Source organism: Mizuhopecten yessoensis, unplaced genomic scaffold (genome assembly GCF_002113885.1).
Source record: "Mizuhopecten yessoensis strain PY_sf001 unplaced genomic scaffold, ASM211388v2 scaffold10767, whole genome shotgun sequence".
Lineage (NCBI taxonomy): Eukaryota > Metazoa > Mollusca > Bivalvia > Pectinida > Pectinidae > Mizuhopecten > Mizuhopecten yessoensis.
The window spans coordinates 25,318-45,551 of record NW_018408711.1 but is presented as its reverse complement, the minus strand read 5'-3'; the positions used below and the strand labels follow the sequence as shown (position 1 = coordinate 45,551).

General features: G+C 40.3%; 1 protein-coding gene across 6 annotated transcripts; it reads left to right on the top strand.

Moving 5' to 3' along the window:
- The first annotated feature begins 7,002 nt into the window (after window positions 1-7,002).
- LOC110462266 lies at window positions 7,003-19,618 on the top strand. 6 transcript variants are annotated; one of them, XM_021516170.1, is made up of 11 exons: window positions 10,393-10,448; window positions 11,992-12,081; window positions 14,499-14,738; window positions 15,294-15,432; window positions 15,569-15,668; window positions 15,802-15,934; window positions 16,117-16,281; window positions 16,431-16,563; window positions 17,164-17,285; window positions 17,424-17,583; window positions 18,709-19,618. In XM_021516170.1, exons 4-8 carry the CDS (start codon window positions 15,417-15,419, stop codon window positions 16,548-16,550), a joined length of 534 nt encoding a protein of 177 aa, XP_021371845.1. In that variant the 5' UTR covers window positions 10,393-10,448; window positions 11,992-12,081; window positions 14,499-14,738; window positions 15,294-15,416; the 3' UTR covers window positions 16,551-16,563; window positions 17,164-17,285; window positions 17,424-17,583; window positions 18,709-19,618. The 6 variants fall into 6 exon arrangements, with proteins under 6 accessions (XP_021371842.1, XP_021371843.1, XP_021371844.1 ...); XM_021516171.1 differs by lacking the exons at window positions 10,393-10,448; window positions 11,992-12,081 and adding an exon at window positions 8,570-8,890; XM_021516172.1 differs by lacking the exon at window positions 11,992-12,081 and having other exon boundaries at window positions 10,423-10,448.
- Window positions 19,619-20,234: the final 616 nt, after the last annotated feature.

Sequence of the window (20,234 nt, the reverse complement as noted above, 5' to 3'; positions counted from 1 at the left end):
GAGCAAGGTTTTGTACGATTGTGTTTTTAGGATCTCGTAACTGTAAACTCTGTAGGACAGATAGAGAGTCTGAACAAATAATTGCCTTTTTAATGCGGTGTTCATCGATATGGTCGAGGGCCAAACCAATGGCGCATGCTTCAGCAGAAAAGATGGAGGCGCCGTCTGGTAGTCGGACTGAAGTGCAAGTATTGGCAGTACAGCAGGCTGCTGCCACTTTCTCACCTTCTTTGGAGCCATCGGTGTAAAGTTGTGTATGAGAAGGGTAATTCGAAATGCATTCCCGAAAGGAGGATTTGTGTTCTTCGGGCATAACACTTGATTTCCCTCGCTCATGTAATGTAAAGTTAAAATCGGGGGTTTGAATGGTCCACGGAGGAACATCAGATATGTTAAATTCAGCTATGTCCGTCAATTTTATGTTGAGTTCTTGCAGGAAATTCAAAATTCGGATACCAAATGTTGGCAGAAGTTTTTGGTTTTGCGTAAATATGTTTTGGTATTTGGGGTTGAATACTTGGTTGAAAGCAGGATTTTTAGGGTTTGATTTTAATTGAGTTGCAAATTGTAATGAAAGTTTTATTCTTCTGTCATAAAGGGATGGTTCATTTGCTTCCACGTACAGGCTTTTTACAGGTGTTGTTCGAAAAGCTCCCAGGGCAAGACGTAGCCCTTGGTTATCTGATAGGTAATTGGATATAAAATTGGAAAGGTTTCCACGTACGCCAAGGTCGTGAAGATCTTTCATGATGCCATACTGCCATGTAGTATCATAGGCCTTCTCAAGATCAAAGAACACGGCGACAAGGTGTTCTTTCTTGGCGAAAGCCTCTCTCGAATCAACCAATATAATGGTTGAGGACTTCGAGAAAAGACGTGCACAAGATGGCCTCAGCATCATTAAGGTAACTGCTTTGTTTTTAGATGTAGTTTAAGAAATGAACTCCCTACCCCTTTTCAAGGCATGGCAGTGTAAATATGTTGTTTCTTTGGATGATTACACTGTTGATATGTACCTTAGTTGTTTGGTGAACAATTTGAGAAGACATTTTTCATACTGTCATCGTGTGGCAGGTGTGCAAAGATTAAGATACAAACATAGGGAGGGTGTTTCGGATGAGCTGGACAAAACAGATGTACAACGAAAGTGGGACCCTGGTGGGACTAATCTAGGCGGGAGATCGCCCGACAAAAGCTAAGGCTAAGGAATCGCCTTGGACAATCTGGAGGTTTACTTGAAAGACCCTGAGAACAGAACCGTGTTGTAAAGGGAATTCATGGGAAAATTTGGAACCAACGCAACCTATAATTTTCATTGGTTGAAGATGTGACAGGGTGTCTTTGATTGGCTGATATTGGAAATGGTGTGAATGTAGATGACTTTGCTGGAGTCCAGTACTTCACTTTAGAAACTTTTGGCCGAGGAAGTAGATACGAGTTTTTGGGACTGAAAACTAAAAGATAACCTGTGGACTAAATTTGTGTGGAATTAACTTTATTTATCTAGAGATCTAGTGGCCTCCTGTTTTTAGCAAGTGTATAAATATATTCACTTGAAGTGTATCTGAAGTTGGACATATTATTTCAATTATGGATTTGATGTCACAGTCACTAGGGACCCCCCTTATTGATGAGAATGACTATCAATACTCTCCAGTGTTGGACACAGTGAACCATTTCAGTATGGCTCCTGAACCGGAGTTTACCCCAAATCACCTATTGGAACCACCCGATAGAGCAACGGTAGTGACACTAGTCACCTTCCTAGAAGGGTTTGCCACAAGACTGACCAGTCTGGAGACGAAAATGGCCCATGAAGAGACCCTCCAAATGGAGGACCTCAGACAGATTAAGAATGCTGAGGGTCACATACTGAATTATCAACAGACGCTAACGAACACCATACTTAGGGACGTGCACAAAGTGATGGTAGGTCTAAAGAAGCTGCCACCGAAACCCTCCATGTCACCGGAGATGGTGACCTACCTGTGGAGTACGGTGGATCAGACCACCGCCCACCTCAACCGGATAGTAGGACAGCGACCAGAACCAAGGAGTGACGGCAAATAATGTCTTTTAGAGAAACGTCTGCTGGAGTTATTACTTTATATGTGTGCTGGATTTATATAAATTTCGCTAAAATGTGTTTCAATTCATATGGAATTCAAAAGATGAAGTTTGTGAGAAACTATAACAGTATGCGTTCGATTTATGAAAAGTGATTCTTATGGAATTATTAATGTATGTTTAAAGATTTCTAAACAAGTGTGTAATAATTCCGTTACATATGTATTATTGAAAGTGTGTACAATTTTCGCTGGATTACAATTTCGTTATGGATTTACAAATATTTGAGAGAGAAGTGGCTGTATTCGTATTTTTGTTTTCTATATTGTAATGATATTATTCCAGTGAAATGTTCTGAAAATGGTAAATGGTGAAAATTCGTAATGGATAGATTAATCCTAATATGTTTGGATTAACGGTTATCCTGTGGATGTGTATATCAAGTGTTATAGATGTGTTTACGTTATGGATTAATGAGTAAGGACCACCTGGTAAAACCTTACAACGGCTATCCCGGAAGAGACTACACCTACGGAGTCGGTAATTGGCTCCAGTAACTAACAGGGATGGACCGGTGTACTGTATTATTTACTTTCTAAGTTGACATACACGTGATCCAGAGCCAGAAATGACCATGCCGTTAATATCAATATTTTTGGACTGTAATGTGACTAGTATTGTTTATTATTTTTGGGATTAAGATTCATTTGGATTATCTTATAAAATATTACCTTTACCTGGAAGTATAGACAAAACTTTGTATACTGAAGAAGTACACCTAGTGACTGCATTATTGCAATAATTGGATTAAAGTATTGACAAACGTGACAATGTGGGGAAAAAATGAAGTGCGTGAAGGAGTACATCAAATGGACTATACAATAATATGAATTATAATTTGTGCGGTATATGTGATTCTAGACTTTTTCATTGAATTAAATTATTTTGTGTTTTCCAGTAGGAAAAGTCAATCTAGCGGAGATATTGTGGAGTTTTTAACAAGTGATTTTTGTTGGTGTTTATTTCATTAATTAAGATGGATGCTATTTTTTTTCTCAATATAAAAGTAAGTCAGTTTAGAGGGTCTGTTTGGTGGTTTACTGTGTGTTTATAGCTCAGAGAGAAGGGTCCAGTAGCTGAGTAGAAATTGATAAGGTCAAAGGTTATGAGCCTCCCTGGTGTGGTGTCTTCAGACAGCAGTAGGGTTATAGTTATAAATAGGTGTGTGGTCATACTGAGGGGATGAGATATAAATAGGTGTGTGGTCATTCTGAGGGGATGGGATATGAATAGGTTTGTGGTCATTTGGAGAGACTGGTGTATCAATAGGTATGAGGTCATTACTGGAATAAATGGGAAGGGCTTGCATATTTAATGAATTGGTCAGTTGTTGGTATAAATAGATTTTTCTACCTATACATCTTGATCCATTATTAGACACGATCACTGTATTTAGTACTAGGTGGTTTCCATAGTTTGTATTTAGATGTAGCTCTATCTTTAGTTTATCTTGTCTCTACTTATATTTGGTATATGTCATTGGCTAAGTTTAGTATGAGTTTGAGTATATTTAGATTATGATGTCAGTTCTTAAAATAGTTGTGTTAAACGCAATATATTTTGATTTTCGAAAAATGGATATGTAGCTGACAGCAGTTAGCACCCCCTGTTGGTAAAGTAATTGTAAGATAGGGAGCGCTGAGGGGTCAGTGTGAGTATGTGCAGTGGGATACAGTGCATCCTATGTCCTTTTTCACCCCCACCATTGAGCGCGTAACACGCAAAGCAAGTCGATCGTATTCAAAATTACCAACATGCCAGTGTACAAGAAGATCAGCTGAACCCGAAAGGCACCAGGAGGTACTCCGGCTACGGCATTTAGGCACTGGAAGAGGCGGTGCCCGGCAAAATTTGTAGAAGAGCCTACCAGATCGGAGCGGAGCATGAGGTCATTGTGCACGGGGACGATGAATACCACACAGGTCCAGGGAAATGCTCAGCAGGATGCTCCGACAGGTATACAATTAAATACTGTTTCTGGTGTTTGGGGTTCCGTTATCAATAGTATTTTATTTATTTTTTGGTGAGGGAGCAGCGCCGGATATATCCACAAGTATGCCCGCACAGCTTAGGAAGAAGATTTGGTCTAATCAGTACATAAATTTAGCCTTGTTACTAAAGGGAAGTACATAGCTACAAGATATTTATGCGGGAAATAGTCTCTTTTTGAACGCCAACGACACTATTGAGTCTTTAAATTAAGCAGAAAAGTGGATTGATGCTTTTCTGATATTTATGCATATTTACTTGCGTCAATTTCCTGATAAGGCATGTGAAATGTTTCAGAATATTTCAATCATTCGGGATGCGGCCACCGGGTGTCAAGGCGTGTCTATGACAAACAATTTCGTTGAAGTCATGGTCGAAATTAAACTCTGATCTTTGGATGAGATTGATAGCTGTACCCGGTGTTACAAGTGGGGCATACCATACCGCAAGTTCACCATTGGAAGTGCTACCGTTAAGCCTGGTATATGTAATGCATACAATGACAATAAATGCAAGTTCAATCCATGCAAGTTTAAACATATTTGTAAACATTGGCATGGGGGGGCACCCACAGGGCAGCTGTGATTCACCAAATGGGACCGGAGGCAGGGTAATTAAATATACCGATATAGTACATACATGTCAGGGATTATTCCGTGACGATAGTGTTCATTTAACAGATATAGGCAATGCCATATTTATCAACACATTACTTTGGTTTGAATTTGTTTAACGTCCTATTAACAGCTAAGGTCATTTAAGGACGGCCTCTCCTGTGTGCAAGATGCATGCGTGTAGTGTATGTGCAAACCAGATCAGGAAGTTTTTAGTACAATCGTGTAATGCCGCAGGATGTTTCGGCTTCGTTGCTGACGAGGCTACTGATTGTACCACCGGAAAACAAATCGCACTATTTGTGCGCTACTTTGACCGTGAAAAGCCCGTAGTTTGTGAAGAGTTTCTCGGATTTAAGATTTAAGAAGCTCTTGCGGAAACCTTCAAGGAATCGCTCGAGGAGTTTGAGATTGACATTGACAAGAAGAGGGGCCAGGGGTACGACGGGGCTGCTAATATGGCAGGCATTCAGCGAGGAGTCCAGGCGCGAATCAGACAAAGGGTGCCATTAGCACTTTATACACACTGCAGATCACATTCTTTGAACCTCCCCATCGTCCATGCGTGCAAGGAAGCAATGATTCACAATTTAATGGAAGAGACTATCGCAGTTTGACGAGTGTCTACAAAACGACGAGTAAGCACTAGCAGCTATGGAAAGAAAGACGAAGTTGAAAACTCTGTGCGAGACTCGGTGGTTTAGCCAAGTAAATAACAACCAACTGGCCTCATATTAATGAGTTTAGTTGACGAGATGTCCGTCGCACAGACCAATTTTTTAAGATTCGTTGTATAACAAGATATTTCATATGACTGTTTTGATTTAAAGTATAGCCTTTCCCTTCTTATACCTCTTCTTGTCAAAATATTTGAAGGCTTTAACTGTGTTGAAGACTATGGTGACGTTATTTACGTCACATTTTATGTATTATGAAGTCATATGGCCTTTTCGTCACAGGGTGGCGAATTTGGATGCATGGCGAATTTGCCTGTACTAACGTTAGCTGTGTCGAGACTAGATGTTTTGCATCTAAACAGAATGTCGGATGATGTTACCTCCGGCATATCGTTTATGAATGATAAAAAGAACAATGGTCAAAGAACAGTCCAATGCAGATAGTACATTTGCTGTTGATGATGTTGTTCCCCCAACCTGTGCGGTTCTGGATGTTAGGAAGTAACTGATCCACTGGTTGATGACTGTTGATGCATGGGGCTCGTTTGGCACGATCTTGACAGTTTGCAGGGAAGCAGGTCCGCTAGGATTTATACACGAAAATTCTACATTTAAAAACCGACGTACTGGTTCTTCTGTATGACCGAAGGTATTTGGTTATATCGGCCCAAGGTAATATCGGCCAGGCCTATTTTATCCAAGTGAAATCGGCCCTACTATGTATCTATATGTTAAATACATGGGATGTATACATTTTTAAGTAGAATTATATTAAAACAAATACATGAAAGGATTTATTTAATTACATACTGGTTTTGTTTTTATTGCCTAGCACAAACAATGATGTTCGCCTACCAGACTGTTGTTATAGGCGTGTAGCTCATAATTAACTCTTGAGTACCTCATAATTAACTCCTGAGTACCTCATAATTAACTCTTGAGTACCTCATCACCGCCTCAACTCCAGGTAGCCAATCAAATGTATTGATCACTCACGCAAATGGTGATAAATATGACCGATTTTCTTGGACAATCACTTTCAATCGACTTACATCAATTGACCAACACTTTGCACCTAATCAACATGAGCGACAACTGTCTTCATTGTGACCGTGTGGTGAGGCCGAGGCAGCATACGTTGCAGTGCGACACATGTAGCAGATGGCAACACATGTCATGTGATACTGGTATGTAATTCAAATATAGTTTCCATTTATGGCCGAAAATATGGTTTCGTTCAATAAAAAAATACAAAAATTCTTTCGGCCATAGAAGGAATAAATTCTTAATCGTTATTAAAGTAACTTTCATTAGATACTTTTAGCCAATTTACAAGTACAATTATATAATGAAATGAAATCAAGTTTCTTTAAAACAACAATTAAATACAAAGTTAATTTAATTACATTTATGATGTGGGTTCAGATTTTATTTAGAACTATTTTTAAATGCGGATGTACGTCTTAGCTTGGCCTCAAGTTTCCTTTTGCGATGCATAATCTGACCGGTTTACCGTTGCCGATGTAGGGATACACATCACGTGACCAACAATAGCGTCACTTCAGCAAATTTTTCTCGAAGCCAAAGGTAAGGCGCACATTTCAGCTTTTGTTTACATAGTTATACTTCAGTGATCTTGTTTCCCTTCCGGTTCACACTGCTTGTTATGGCTGTTAAGGTGTCAGTACTTGGGCATAGCTACGTTAGGAGGTTGATGGAAGTAAACAAGCCTTCTAATCAGTGGAAAAATTTGAACCTGCGGGAGTCTGAGGTTATTGTTGATTTTCTTGGTAGAGGTGGCGGGACTGTGCAGACTTTGACGTCTCGGGAGTTTTCCTCTTACTTGACTGACAAACAGCCTGATGTAGTGGTTTTACAGATCGGGGGGAATGACGTCGATCGGCGGGGGTCTGATTCTGTCAAGATTGCTGGGAGTATTTTGACAATAGCTGAGTGGATGTTGTGCGGTTTCGGGGTCAAACAAGTGTGCGTTATGCAACTTCTTTTTCGGCGGGGCACTAGGAACATTCCAGTGGATGTTTATAACAACAGGGTTCGTGCCGTTAATCAGGTTTTGAAGGCCAGGGTGGCTGATCGTAGCGATATTCAGTATCACAAACACAGGGGTCTTAAGAATTGTGTTGTTGACATTTTCCGACCAGACGGGTTCATCTCAACAGGAGGTATGGAATCCCTAAGTATGTCCGTAGTGTGCGGGGTGCAGCGATTAATGCATACAGGAAACTCTGGGTTTAACCCAGTAGGTATAGACAGTAACACGGCGTTGAACAATGGTGGTTTCAATTTATCTTGTGTGTCAGTACCCTCAGCGCATGATAGCCTATATATATATGTGTGTGTGTGTACAGTAGCTATTTATAGCCTGTCATGGCAGTAGACAGTTAATGCGTTGATATGCTTTTACGAATGTAGTGCTCGGGTCACAAATATTCTGTGTTATTATGTTATTACACATTAATCTGCATTCTATCGGTTAGGGTCTGATACGGTTGATTTTACTGGTGCTATGTCTGGCGTTTCTGACTGTACACATGTGCAGGTTATGTGTGTTTACACACAGGAGTTTGGTCAACTTGGAGGGGCTTTAAAAAGTTCATATGTCCGATACCATTGTTTTGCCTGGCACGTGTCTGCACTTAAGTGGTATAAGCATAGGTGGTACATGTACTTGTACCATTGTTTTGCTTTTCAGCGAGTGCCTTGGCATAGGTGGTACAGCTCGATAAGTACCATTGTTTTTCCGGGCATGTGTCTGCACTAAAGTGGTATAGGCATAGGTGGTACAGCGCACTTGTATCATTGTTTTGCCTTTCAGTGAGTTGCAAATGGCATAGGTGGTAGGTCGGTGGATTTCTTCACGTTACCATTTTATTGTATAGTGTTGTTAGTGCAAAATGCATGCCAGGCATATATCCAGGATATGTTGCAGGCGTAATTGTTATTTAATTGGTGATAGTGCAGTCTAATCACTGTTTTTATTAGCAATTATTGCATTGTGAGGATGATATTAATTTGATAGCATTCATTAAGGCTACCTAATCTGTTTTGCATGGATCTTCCATGATCATTCATCCATCAGGTACAATAATTAAGTGTTTTTCACAATTTTCTGTCCTAATCAATTGCTTTCTTTTATTGGAGAGAGACAAAATGCCACCAACCAGAAAAAAGCGGGCAGCAGCAGAACGCCACTACATTATAAGGCAAAGAACAGGGGTACAAGTGGCGGATGAAGAAGTTACTGCCCCACTCCCAGGTAACAACCCTGGCCCACAACTTCCGCTTCCGGGTGCCTCGGTACCACCAATTTCAGCAATAGTAGCAGAGCTACTGGTGCAGATGCGTGCCGAAGGACTGGTGCTTCAACAGCACAGACACAACACCCACCCTTCACTACCTACACAACCATCGGCTACAGTAGGGGCTCCACAAGTGGAGTTTGGGGGTTCACCGACTGAGCAGGTGACGACATCTGCCACAATACACAGCCCTTTAGATTTTGTTTGTTTGTTTGTTTGTTTATGTTTAACGGCCCATCGACGGCTGTGGTCATTTAGGGCCATGGTGATTTATTTATTCACTTTACTTTTTTAACAAACATGTGAATAGCGAAGATAAAATCAGATAAAATGGTTCATTTTAAAAGTATTCGCATTGTATGTGTAGATAATTAAAAATAATAAAAGGGGGTTAAAATAATAAAAGAGATAACGAATAGATGATATGGAATATGCGATATATATATAACGTCAAAAAGGATAAGGTGGGTTAAAAGACATCAGAGTCTATAAAATAGACCGATGTCTTTCAAATAGTTAAATAATGCCTTCGAATCCACGGAACTGAAAAGTGTTTTCATATCCGGGACTCGGAAGTAGTTATCACGAATGTGTTTAAAATCGGAACATTCTATTAAAAAATGCTCCACTGTAAATGGAGTGTCACATGCGTGGCATGAAGGTATATCTTCTCGTTTTAAAAGGTACGAATGAGTAGGATATGTGTGCCCAGTGCGGAGCCGAGCGAGGACAACTTCCTCTCTACGATCTTTCCGACTGGGAATAGATGTTTTAAGTTTCGGTTGTATCTTAAAAAGTTTGTTGTTGGTCTCCAGAGACCAGCGTTTCTGCCATTCATTTTGAATGGCTGTACGAATAGTAGGTTTAAAATCTGTGTATGGTAGTTTGATATTTGTTTGTTCGAGATTCAATGCATTTTTTGCTTCCCTGTCAGCAAATTCGTTGCCTTTTATTCCGACATGGCTCGGAATCCATAGTAAAGTTATTTTAGACTTTTTTAATATACGAGATATTCGATGAGCAAGGTTTTGTACGATTGTGTTTTTAGGATCTCGTAACTGTAAACTCTGTAGGACAGATAGAGAGTCTGAACAAATAATTGCCTTTTTAATGCGGTGTTCATCGATATGGTCGAGGGCCAAACCAATGGCGCATGCTTCAGCAGAAAAGATGGAGGCGCCGTCTGGTAGTCGGACTGAAGTGCAAGTATTGGCAGTACAGCAGGCTGCTGCCACTTTCTCACCTTCTTTGGAGCCATCGGTGTAAAGTTGTGTATGAGAAGGGTAATTCGAAATGCATTCCCGAAAGGAGGATTTGTGTTCTTCGGGCATAACACTTGATTTCCCTCGCTCATGTAATGTAAAGTTAAAATCGGGGGTTTGAATGGTCCACGGAGGAACATCAGATATGTTAAATTCAGCTATGTCCGTCAATTTTATGTTGAGTTCTTGCAGGAAATTCAAAATTCGGATACCAAATGTTGGCAGAAGTTTTTGGTTTTGCGTAAATATGTTTTGGTATTTGGGGTTGAATACTTGGTTGAAAGCAGGATTTTTAGGGTTTGATTTTAATTGAGTTGCAAATTGTAATGAAAGTTTTATTCTTCTGTCATAAAGGGATGGTTCATTTGCTTCCACGTACAGGCTTTTTACAGGTGTTGTTCGAAAAGCTCCCAGGGCAAGACGTAGCCCTTGGTTATGGATTGGATCTAGCATCTGAAGGTACGAACTGCGCGCTGACCCGTATACCATAGAACCATAATCCAGTTTTGTTCGAATAAGTGATCTGTATAGGCGCAAAAGCATTTCACGATCCGCTCCCCAATCAGTATGAGAAAGGACTCGTATAATGTTTAACGCCTTGGAACACTTATCCTTCAGATACTTTATATGTGGTATGAAAGAGAGTTTCGAATCAAAAATGAGGCCGAGAAATTTAGTCTGTTCAACAACAGGAATTCTAGTGCCATCGAGTGTTAGATTTGGGTCATTGTGTGCTTTTCGTCTACCCAGAGTCCGAAGCCAAAGCAGTATGTTGCAGAATATCAGATCATGTCTCCTTCCTATCAAGAGTTTGAATATAGACTCATTCACCACTTATCGTTTCCAGAAGGGGAATCAATAAATGATGGCATAAATGCTTCAGATAAATCCCTTCAATATGAAACCATTGACGATGCTATTTTTCAAATAAACATTTTCGGCCAAGGAGCCTTGCTCGCAAAAACAGACTTGGAGTCTGCATTTAGAATGCTGCCAGTTAGGTCCATTGACTTTGAATTGCTGGGCATGAAGATCGGGGAAAAATACTTTTATGATAAATGTCTACCTATGGGTTGTGCTATTTCTTGTCAACTTTTCGAAAAATTTAGTGCAGCCCTGGATTATGAGTAATCATTTTAGGACAAAGGGGGTTGTTCATGTGTTAGATGATTTTTTGTTTATCGGGGCTCCGGGTACAAAACAGTGTCAATTTGCATTACATAATTTTCTGAGCATGTGTCTGAAAGTGGGGGTGCCCATAAAACATGAAAAAACAGTGCAACCTACCACATGTATTACTTTTTTGGAGATAGAGCTAGATACACAGAAAATGGTAGCTAGATTACCACGCGAAAAGGTGGAAAAGATATCGTTAGCTCTGGCTGATTTCATGCCACGACATAAGGTCACACTACAAGAACTTCAATCTTTGATAGGACTATTAAATTTTGCTTGTCGGGTAGTGGTCCCAGGCAGAACTTGGTTGCGAAGGCTGATTGACTTGACAAAAGGTCTGACCAAACCCTACCATCATGTTAGACTCAACAAGGGTGCTAAAGCTGATTTGAACGTTTAGTCAATTTTTATTAAACATTTCAATAACTCTACCATGTTTTTACCCAATCATTGTGAAACTAACGAAAGGCTGCAAATGTTCAAGGATGCAAGCAATCTAGGTTTTGGGGCACTTCTTGAATCGCAGTGGTTCTATGGCGAATGGAACAGCGAGTTGCAGCAGCATCATATCAATATTAAGGAACTATTTCCAATAACTGTGGCACTTGAACTTTGGGGTAATCGGTTAAGAAACAAGTCAATCTTATTATTTTCTGATAATGAAACCGTTGTAGCAATAATTAATAAGCAAACCTCACCAAACCCTCACATGATGGTTTTAATGCGTAGATTAGTCACAGCATCACTGTGTTTTAATATTCGCTTCCGGGCTAAACATATTCCGGGAAAACAAAACGTACTTGCTGATGCCCCGTCTCGTTTACAGGTTCAGGATTTTCGGAACATGGCTGGCCCCTCATATGGACAGACTGCCCACGCAGATTCCAGACAGACTCTTACTTATTTAAATGATAAGGTTCTCCAGCTCGTTCATTTAGCATAAACACCTAACTCAAGGAAAATGTATCATAGGGTCTTTGTCATACTTGTACATTTTATGCAGTCAGTACTGCAAAAGGAATGTCACCTGCCTATAGATGCAAACACCATAATGCTGTTCATTGCTCACTTGTCAGAAAAAAAAATTGGCCTCATCCACTATTACAAGTTATATGTCGGCTATTGCATACGTACATAAAATGGGAAATTACCCAGACCCCACACAATTTTTCATGGTAAAAAAATGCTCGTGGGTCTGCAAACCTGACTTCCGAAAACCCATTACCAAACCGATATTACACCTTCTGCTAGGGGCATTGACCAAAGTATGTAGTTCATATTATGACAAATTAATGTTTCAGTCTATGCTTTTGTTAGCCTTCCACGCATTTTTACGGGTAGGAGAGATTGCAAACAACGGAAGGAGCAAAAACATTCTCCAGTTGTCAAATATTCAATTTTTCCGTCAGGGGACTGTTTATCCATCACGCCTAGAAATAACATTTTACTCCTATAAAGGGCACTATAATACCTCTACAGTCATATTATCTTTGAATAAACAGCTCGACGAGTCAAGGTGTCCAGTTCAAAGCTTATTTAATTTTCTCCAGATAAGGGGCTCTAAAGAAGGTCCGATTTATATATTTCCGGATGGAAAGGCTGTTTCCTATCAGTATTTCAATAATACTTTGCAGCACGCCTTGGTAGTGGCGGGTTACAAATGTGATGCCTATAGGAGCCATAGTTTTAGAATAGGAGCAGCAACTTCCGCGGCCAGTCATGGTGTTTCAGAGGCAGACATTCAAGCTATGGGCAGGTGGCATTCCAATGCTTTTAAACGGTATATTCGCATACCACTTCTTGAAACGTGATTGAACTATAAGGTTGCTTGAATGCATGGCATTCCTGCATCACTTCCGTTCAATGTTATTAAGGGAAAGTTTTTTGGTCTGAGCGTTAAGTACAGAATGTTTATTTTGTAAATGCGTAGCAGCTTTGAATGCATAGCATTCCTGCTGGTCACCAGTTTATTGTAAAGATTTTGTAATTTAACTGATACATTTTTGTTGAGTTACATTGTATTCCTCGTTGCATTGGATGAATGGCATCCCTGCTTCAAACGAAGGTTATCATGCATTGGTCGGTATATCCAATGTTCTATATATTTCCTAATTGCTTTGGATGCATGGCATCCCTGCTTTATAGGAAGGTTATATTATCATGCATGGTCTGTATATTCGATGTTCTATATCTATCTCCTAATTGCATTGGATGCATGGCATCCCTGCATGACAGGAGTATTAATTGATGTGCATGTAATTAACGAGCTGGTGTACATGTGTCTGTATTAGTATTTCGTTATATTCGGACATGCAAGCTGACAATAACCACAACAGGAGGCAGTCATGTGCCTCAGGCCCTAGTGCTCATTGGATTCCTTTCGGATAGTCAGCAGCTGTAACAAATAGGACAATTTGTGTGTTCAGTTGTTATCACGAATATTGCCACGTTATTCACTAGAGACATTGTATACGGTGTCAGAAGCGACCACCTAAAACATACTATGTGAAACTTTTGAGTCCATATTAATGTCAACATTTGTCATTAAACATGTAATATAAATATATGTATATTTCAATATAATTTATCAAGTATTGTGTACGTTATATAATCCTATACCATGCATAGTCGAGTCATACAGCTGCGGGTGGGGTTGGCTGCATTTAGTGAGGCCAGGTTACGTACAAGCGTATGCTGGTCTCCCTCAATTAGCCAGGAGGCGGTTTTGCCCCCCTCCTTTAATAGTCACATAATTGTTTTCATTAGGCATAATGCCTATATGTATTCAGATCAGTATGATGTGGCATGTTTTACATGTTGTGCATACATGTTTTTATTTTACGTTGTTTTAGGAAGAAACGACGTGACATGTTTTGTATACATGATTTTATTTTATGTCGTTTTTATAATAAACGGCCTATTTCAAGCCCCCTCATTCATGCTGTGGTATTACTTGTTTTTATTTGACTATTGAACTTTTAATAAAAGCTTGCTGTATGACTGGGTACTGAACCGCACATCATAAATATATGTATATTTCATTTATGGCCGAAATATGGTTTCATTTGATACTAGCGCTCGTACAAAATACATGTACGGGCACTGAGTATCTAATGAAATCATGTTTCTCATAAGCATGTACACACGTATGTCGATATTTGATTTTATTAAATATTATATTTCCGCTCTACATGTCGTCGGCGGTCATATAATGTTTGATAAAGTCAAATTGTGTATGTTCGTGGTGTACATGTAGGCGGAAACTATGATTTTATTAAGCATGTTCACGTAAGTCGACACGTTTTGAAAATAACTTTAAAATTTTCATTGTAGGTATATCTCTTGAGATGTAAAGAGCCACCGTCCGAGGCGAGGGAGGGATCATCTGGTGGTACTGCCGCGACTGCCAAAACGATCCTCCTAGTCGTTTAGATGACACCGTCAAGATGGGGCCGCCAATGTTAAAGAGGAGCGACGCCACGGCCTCCGTTGACGTCATCGCCAGTTTTGGAGAGGAGCGATGCCATATGTGAGGTTGCAAACTCTACCCTCACCAGCGACTTTTTGGACGAGGTAAGAACTATAAGCAAAACGAGCTACAATATTAGTTATACAGGTCTTTGGCAGGTTACATGGTCTCATGTTCGCTGTCAGGACCTTATGTACCCTGAGCCGAATGTTCAAGCGTTGTCGTCTTGTAAAGACTCCCATCCTGTTTCCTTGCATCGAGATAAAAATGGCCCAATNTTGTTACTTTTCTTTGTGTTTGTAGGTATAAGTGACGCCCGTTTTGTCTCAATTTCACTCTCCGTGTGGCTTGCAAACCGTTTCGCCATTTTGTTCATTGTTGACATTAGACGAACGTTCTCCGGTGTGTTCGATTCGAATCTGCGAGTTATCTCCCTTACAACAGGCGCGCGTGCTCTTATGTACCCCGGCAAGGATACTAACATAGCTTCAGGTACCTTGGCAATTCGACCAATCACCGTGCGACATTTTTCTTTGCAGTATGACAAGCCGACATATATATTTTGTTGAACAACCGTAAAAACAATAATACTATATATATATTGCACAAATAGCATTAATATTGTTGCATATCAATATTATGATATATATCTTTTGCAGCCACCAGCCTTCGGATTTTCACCGATCAGGAGACTGGACGCAACCTTCGTCGTTCCGGACTCCGCCACAGACGACCCAGACGCCACGTTTCCTGTCTCGACGGGTGGAGATACCATCGATGAGATGAATACTAAAAAGGGTATATGTGTTGATGACTTGATAAAAATGGTATGAAATATCGATGAGTAATAACCTTTACAGAATCATATAAAAAGATCCGGGATATATACAAATCATGTACATTTTATTTATAATTTGTCGATTTCTCATTGTAGAGACATCCATGATGCTTCTTTCGACCTTCAGGACCAGCCAGCCTATGACGACAGTTTTGACCTCACTGTCCAAGACCATGATGACCCGACTCGCAGAGCAGTAAGTGAATCATCAAACGGAATACACTTAATAATTGATTTTATTTTCAAATCGATAACAATTTAATTACATATAAAAAAATGTTGTTAAACATATATAAATGTAAACATTCATGTATTTTTTTTTATTGTAGATCCCTAGCCGACGCCCTCATCACTGACACCGTACTGGAGGATGAGGAGGTGACCTGGGGGGTAGTAGACCAGGGAACCAACCGTCGTTGCCGGAAACTTGTTTCCAGTGACGGATACACTTACACTGTGAAGGTATGGTATACTCTTGAGGTAAAATAAAATGCCTGCAGGCAATTTCAAGATGTGTAGGTAATACTGAAAAGTGTTAGTTATATTAAAATGTGAATGCAACATTGAATGTTATGTTTTAATTTAATATAAACAACAACACGGCGGATCTGTATGTTTTATCTTTTATGTATTATTTTTTACAGGGATCAACCAAGACAACCACAACATGGAGATGTTCCGTCCGGAATAAGAAGGTTTGGTGCCGGGCCAGCGTCAGCCAGCGAGGGGATGTGTTCACCTGCGGTACTATTGACCATGTCCACGGTTCGGACAACTTGGCCATGAAGAGGGTGAAGGTAAAGACTCAGGTGAGTAAATAATCTGCTCTGAATACATGATAACTTTAGACCAATGGACTATTCGATAATGGCGTTTTCATACATTTGAAAATATTTTCATGTTCAAAATAACAAAATTTTATTGCTAAATGATCCCATGTATTATTTTACATTTACAGATATTGACCGAGGTCATGGCCACCGTCCACACTTCAGCAGCGACTATAATGGAGGACGTCCTATCTCATCAGTACCGCAAACCGTGCCCGACAGATGATCCGGCCACGGGAGCCCACTGACCTGGACTTTGTTGTAAGTATTACTATCTATTTATAGCCCGATGCTACAAGGTATACCGAACATTTTTCAAGTACCAAATGGAACACCATAACAATAATTAATTGTTTGTTTGTTTTTGTTTAACGTCCTATTAACAGCTAATGTCATTTAAGGACGGCCTCCCCTGTGTGCAAGATGCATGCGTGTAGTGTATGTGCGTGTTTTTTGGGAGGCTGCGATATGTTCGTGTTTGTCTCCTTGTGATAGCGCGGAACTGATGCCGACTTTATAGTGCTACCTCACTGAAACATACTGCCGAAGACACCCAGCAGGACGCCCCACCCGGTCACATTATACTGACAACGGGTGAACCAGTCATCCCACTCCTAATTTGCTGAGCGTTAAGCAGGAGTATAAACTACCATTTTTAAAGACTTTGGTAAGTCTCGGCCAGGGGACAGACCCCAAAGCCTTCCTCACAGGGGCGAACGCTCAACAAATGGCCAAAAGTGAGGCATTGTCAAGGGAGACATTAGGAAGAAGAAAGTTATTTAGAAAGGAGAGAAGAGATAAGGTCCCAATACATATTCTTTTACAAGCAGTATAATACAATGAGTTTAATCTATATTTCAGGTTGATCAGGAGTTCGTTCGATGTCCAGATTTCGTCATCGGTGACGTGAGTGAGGATGGTCAGCGACACCCGATGTTCGCCACTCAGACCCAGTTGAGCCTTCTCCGACAGGCTCGCCGATGGTAGGTTACAAAGCAAAGCAAGATACATTTATATCCAAATATATATATATTAAATATCTTAGTGGAAGTTGTTTTTTACCTTTGATATCGTTTATCTGATGTTTATAATCATTTAACTAAAATATTTGTTTTTCAAAGGTATATGGATGCAGAAACGTATAATGTATTACACGTCTCTGATGGATGGGACCTTCAAGATCAGGAAGGAGCCTTCACTCAGCTATGGAGTATGTGTTTGAAGCAGGTGCCGATACTGTTCGTGTTGATGTCTCGTCAGCGAGCACAGGACTACGTTGTTGTAAGTTATAACAATGCAATGATATAGATTAAATTGTTATTTGAAAAAATAAAATCATACCCAGAGATACTTTGATTTTATTTTCAAATCAGCTAGGCCCCAACTTAACGGTCACTCTCATAAGACGAAATGTCTTGCGGGTAAATTTAAACAATATACAGATTCGTCCAACCTGAAAAGCAAGAAGGGCATTTGCTAAAACATATTCAGAATGATTGAAACATCAGTTATAAATACACAATAACGTTTGATTGATTAGCTAACGAAAACAACATATCAAGTGTTAATAATTTGTTCGGTATTTTAAAGGCGATATTGTATACTTCAGCGATACTAAAATCTTACCTTTTCGTCACAAATTATTTGATAACCCCCACCACTGCAATCAACATTATGGCTTCACATGGTAACTGGTACCTTGGTCCGTAATGAAGACGCTAAATAGAACAGATTCGGTGTTTTCGTTGCGGGGGCTACACGATTCCGACCGTGGCACGTCTCAATACCCCATACTACTGTGATACGGCAAAATACGTCCCGTGAATAGGCCTAATACTGCCACATACAACCAAACACTACCCGATACTGTATACGACCAAGTACTACCAAACAGATATCTTTTTTTGTAAATATCCCTCACAATTACATATATTTTACACCAATATGGCCTGTTGTTTGGTGTTCATTAGGTCGACAGACCGTTCGCTGTAAATCAGTTGTGTTAATTTCAGACATTTATTTCGAGTTAGTTCCCTTATACAGTATCTTTTTCGTTCATATTCAGAATTGTCGTATTTATAGAATTTTTGATACGAATTATTTTTTATATTAATGCATTTAATTTCTATAGCTCACATTATCAAAAAACCTAAAATGATTATAAAATGTGTCCAATACTACTAATTACTTCTCTCCAATCAATGGGGTGGGGTCTACCAAGAACCAATCATTACACCCGAACACGACAATTACATGACTTTTTATCAACAAACACAAAACAACTACTGGCCTTTAATGCCTCTTGGATTCATAATATATGCTTGGATATTCAAATTAATTTCAAGTGTTATTTTCGAGTGTCAATGGACATTGCATGGCCTTCAAAAGGACTGTTTTGTTTCACAGCAAGCTGCTACAGATACATCAACAGATCCTGTAGGCGTATATCTTCATACCGGCGTTCGTCGATGCTGTTTCCCTTGTCTGCAGGTGTACCAAGTTTGGTAGGTATTCGGCTGGATACTTCAAGTCCCAAAACTGGATGAAATCGCTGCCATACTTCTTGAACTGAAGTGTATTGATTTTCTGACGCTGTTTTTCGAAGACGTCCTTCGTTAGTCCTGGAGCTCTAAATGTCCTTCTGGTCAGGATTTGCGCTATCAATACTTTGGTAATGCCGAAACTGTGCATAGACTCCACTAGCGACACGATCCTGGTGTAGATCTTCCTTGGTCTTATGTCTGCCTCCAACGTGTATTTTAGTCTGTTTTGTTTAACGTCCTATAAACATTTAGTGACGTGGATGAACGCTTCAGCTGCCCCTACTTCTAACAGATTCTGCAATGTCGCCTTGTGCATCCTGTCGGTATGGAGTCCTTCTTGGCCGCAGAACATGGTAGTGTGAGGTGTGCCCAAGTCCCAATCGCATACATTTATAAGTCTATGTACAGTACACTTCATAGCCATTATGAATAATTCACAATGTCATCGCGTCAAGGAATTCGTTTAAGCGTTCGATCACCCAAAAACCCCATCAGGGATCTTGGTAACGGCATATCGCAACCCGCAATGATTCTCGTCACTTGATCAGTCACCAGGGATCGCGATGATAGATCCTCAGTGATGCATCAAGGTCGGTTGTCCTCGCGCATCGCCGCAACTGGGTACGCATAGTCTTGCTGGCGCTCACCGTAATTTACCTGTGGTTGATGGAGGAAGGTTTGCAGAACCTATAGTGTATATGCCAGTGTATATGTATACTGAACAAAAAAAGAAACGCACAATTGAATTATGCAATCAGTATGAAGGGACAAGTCTACTTTTTACAATACTGTAGAAAAAGTCTGACGTCACTCGTGTCATCAGTAGTTACTCAAAGTGGAATACCTGCGAAAAACAAAATGACACTTCAGTTCCTGGTGTGGGCACCTTTTGCACGGATTCTCCTATGCATCGAATTCATGAGAACATTTATTCGCCTTAAGGGAATGTTGTTCCATTCTTGTGTTAATGCTTCGATCAACTGGGCGCGGTTAGTTGGGTTGTTTTGATGTTTCCTAATAGGCCTGTCCAGCTCATCCCACAGATGCTCAATGGGTGACATGTCGGGGCTCTATGGGGGCCATTCCAGAGGCTGAACGTTAATTGCCGTGAGAAAATCGCGACAAACTCTGGCAACATGCGGTCAAGCATTGTCCTGCTGGAAAATTAGGTTATGACGTCTGAGAAGTGGAAGGACATGTGGTTGGACGATCTGGTCTCTGTATCGAACGGCATTGAAGTTTTGATCCAGGACCACTGAAGGGGATTTTACTCCATGGGAGATGCCTCCCCATACCATCACAGAAACCCCACCGAATCTATCGCATTCAACCACGCATGCTTCGGTGAAATGCTCACCACGCCTGCGATATACCCTTTTTTCTTCCGTC

Bases quoted from the DNA above. Each gene is read 5' to 3' on its own strand.
- LOC110462266 (XM_021516167.1), top strand. From the start codon at position 7,074: ATGGCTGTTAAGGTGTCAGTACTTGGGCATAGCTACGTTAGGAGGTTG. The intron at 7,668-14,498 runs GTAGGTATAGAC...TTTTCATTGTAG, and splicing joins GAAACTCTGGGTTTAACCCA to GTATATCTCTTGAGATGTAA.